At 58.4% G+C, this 2,782-nt stretch overlaps 1 protein-coding gene across 1 annotated transcript in view; it reads left to right on the forward strand.

Annotated features, from left to right (window-relative positions):
- The first annotated feature begins 306 nt into the window (after nucleotides 1-306).
- LOC102388457 (host cell factor 1-like) overlaps nucleotides 307-2,782 on the forward strand; it is a 3,211-nt gene continuing 735 nt past the window's right edge. The window contains exons 1-2 of the mRNA XM_006029301.3: nucleotides 307-1,114; nucleotides 1,709-1,772. Of these exons, the coding sequence (XP_006029363.3) occupies nucleotides 469-1,114; nucleotides 1,709-1,772 (710 nt within the window). The 5' untranslated portion in view covers nucleotides 307-468. The remainder of the gene's footprint in view (nucleotides 1,115-1,708; nucleotides 1,773-2,782) is intronic.

Here is a 2,782-nt window from a genome sequence, read left to right on the forward strand (position 1 = left end):
GCTCTGTGTGTGTGTGTGTGTGTGTGTGTGTGTGTGTGTGTGTGTGTGTGTGTGAGTCTTTTTGTGAGACTTGCCTGTGCTTTTTGTGTGCGTGTGTGAGAGTTTCCGTGGCTTTGTGTATGTGTGTGTGATGCCTGGTGGGGGTGTGTGTGTGTGTGTGTGTGTGTGTGTGTGTGTGTGTGAGTGAGAGAGATGCTGGGGGGGGGGTGAGATGCCTCGGGTGTGGGGTTATGGGCGGGGGGGGGAGAGAGAGAGATGCCTGGGCTGTTTGTGTGTGGTTGTGATAGATGCCTGGGCCTCGTGTGTGTGTGTGTGTGTGTGTGTGTGTGTGTGTGTGTGTGTGTGTGTGTGTGCGCTGCCTGGGCCCCTTTGTGTGTGTGTTTGTGCGCGTGTCCATGCGACGCCTTTGTCCTCCTTTGTGCGTGTATATGTGTCTATGATAGATGTCAGGATCTTTTGTGCGAATGCATGCATTTGTGTTTGTGGGGCACAGGTGTGTCAAATGCCTGGGTGTTCTGGGCATGGGGGTTTTGTAGACATGTGGAATTTGACTCTGTCGGTACATGTCTTTGTGTCTATATCAGATGCCTGGGTTCTGTACCTGTGCTTCTGTATCCCAAACTCCTAGGTCCCAGCTGTGCCTACACTGCTTTCCCTATGGCATTATCCCAGGTTCAGAGCTGTGTGTCTGCACCCAATGAGGCCCTACTAAGGGGTGGGGATTGGGGGTTGCCCCCCAAACTCGCCCCCCTCCCTTCTAACTCCCCCCCCCTCCTCCTGCAGAGCCCAGATGGAGCACACCTGACCTGGGAGCCCCCCTCAGTGACATCCGGCAAGATCATCGAGTACTCGGTGTACCTGGCCATCCAGAGTGCAGGGGCAGGGCCTGAGCCCAAGGGGGCAGGGCCAGGCCCAGCTGGCGGTGCAGGGCCAGGGCCAGCCCAGCTGGCCTTCATGAGGGTCTACTGTGGGCCAAGCCCCTCATGCCTGGTGCAGTCAGGCAGCCTGTCCAGTGCCCATATTGACTACACCACCAAGCCGGCCATTATCTTCCGTATTGCTGCCCGCAATGATAAGGGCTATGGCCCTGCCACCCAGGTGCGGTGGCTCCAAGGTGAGCCCACCCTGGACACCTGGATTCTGTGGGGTAGGAGTGGGAAACAAGGGTGGATGCCAGGAGAGCTGTGGAGGGAGCAGGCATATCAGGGGTTGCATCTTTGCCCACCTGTATGCCTGGGTTCTGTGCCAGAAAGGTGGCAGGTACACCAGGGCCACCTCTTTCCCCGCTACAGAACCCAGGTTGGGGTAGGGAGGGGGTTGCCCAGATGTCAAGGGGGCTAGGGAGGGGGCAGGTTTGCCCAGAGCTGCACACACTCACCTGGTCACCTGAGTTTCCTAGGAGTTGGGAAGGAGACAGCTTCTAGGCACCTGGGGAGGAGGTTGCTCACATGGCAGGAGGGTTGCAGCTGAGGTTGGGAAGGAGCAGGTATGCCAGGGACTGCCTGTTTTCCCACTCAGACACCTGTGTCCCATCCTCTGATGGAGCAGGTAGGTGACTTAAGAGATGCCTGGGTTCTGTCTCCATGGGGAGGGGGCTGCTCAGACACCTGGATTCTCTCTGGGGAGCTTGTGAGTTGTGGGGGGTGGGGAGGGAGCTGAGGAACCTGGATGCCTAGGTTCTCTTATGGGCCCTGTCTGTTGGTTGCAGAGTCCAGCAAGGATGGCTCCATGGCCAAGCCAGCAGGCAAACGCCCACTCTCCTCCCCCGACATGTGAGTATTCTTGAGGGGAGGGCACTAGGAACCCCCCCCACAGCAGAAGACTATGGTGTCCATTGCATGGGGGGGCAGGAGCTGTATAGGAACATGATTGCTTGTTGCACTCTGCTGAGGGAACCTTTTCCTTGGGGTTGTAGGACAGGGTTTTAGGAGGACACCTTTTCTGTGGTGGGAGACCAGATTCCCTGTTGCACTGTCCTGAGGGGAGTGAGGGCAGGGTTCCCCATTGCACTCTGTACTGAGGGGAACCTTTGTCTGTGGGGGAGGGTTTTACGGGGGGAGCCTTTATTTACAGGAAGTGAAAAGGCTTTGTGAGGGGGCGGGTGCCCCATACACTCTGCTGAGGGCAACCTTTCTCTGGGGGGGGACGAAGACGAATCAGGGCAACTGCCCCAGGCCCCACGGAGTGGGGCAGTGCAGAGCCCTGCTGGTCAGTGGCTCCACATCCAGCCACTCGCTAGCCCCTCTCCCCCACACGGATGCCGGCAGCAGCAGCTTCTTCTGGGCCCAGATTGGAGTGGGGGCAGGGCCCCGCATGTGCTGATTTGCCCTGGGACCCACACCCTGCTCGGGTCAGCTCTTGGCACGGTTCTGGGGAGAACCTGTTGGAGGAAGGACAGGGCTCTGTGCTGCACTGAGGGTGGGAATCTTTGGGGACAGGGTTCTGGGGAGAACTTTCTTGTGTGGTGGGGCAGGTCTTTCTGCTCCACTGCTGTTGGGAGCTTTTGGGGGGCGTGTTACAGGGTTTTTAGGGAGAACCTTTGTTGGGGGAGCCTGTTCCCTGTCACTGCTGAAGGGAATCTTTCTCTTGGAGGGGTGGATGGATGAGAGTGGGTGCCCTGTGCACTCTGCTGGGGGGGATTTTTGGGGGGAGAGGCAGGGTTGAGGGGTGGGATTTCCTCTGCAGGGGGCAACCCAAGGGTCTGGGCAGGTGCTGCATTCTGCTAAGGGAGAACTTGGGGTGGCAAGGCTCTGAGGGAAACCTTCCACTGGAGGCTGTGGAA

Source organism: Alligator sinensis, unplaced genomic scaffold (assembly GCF_000455745.1).
Source record: "Alligator sinensis unplaced genomic scaffold, ASM45574v1 scaffold1023_1, whole genome shotgun sequence".
Classification (NCBI taxonomy): domain Eukaryota; kingdom Metazoa; phylum Chordata; order Crocodylia; family Alligatoridae; genus Alligator; species Alligator sinensis.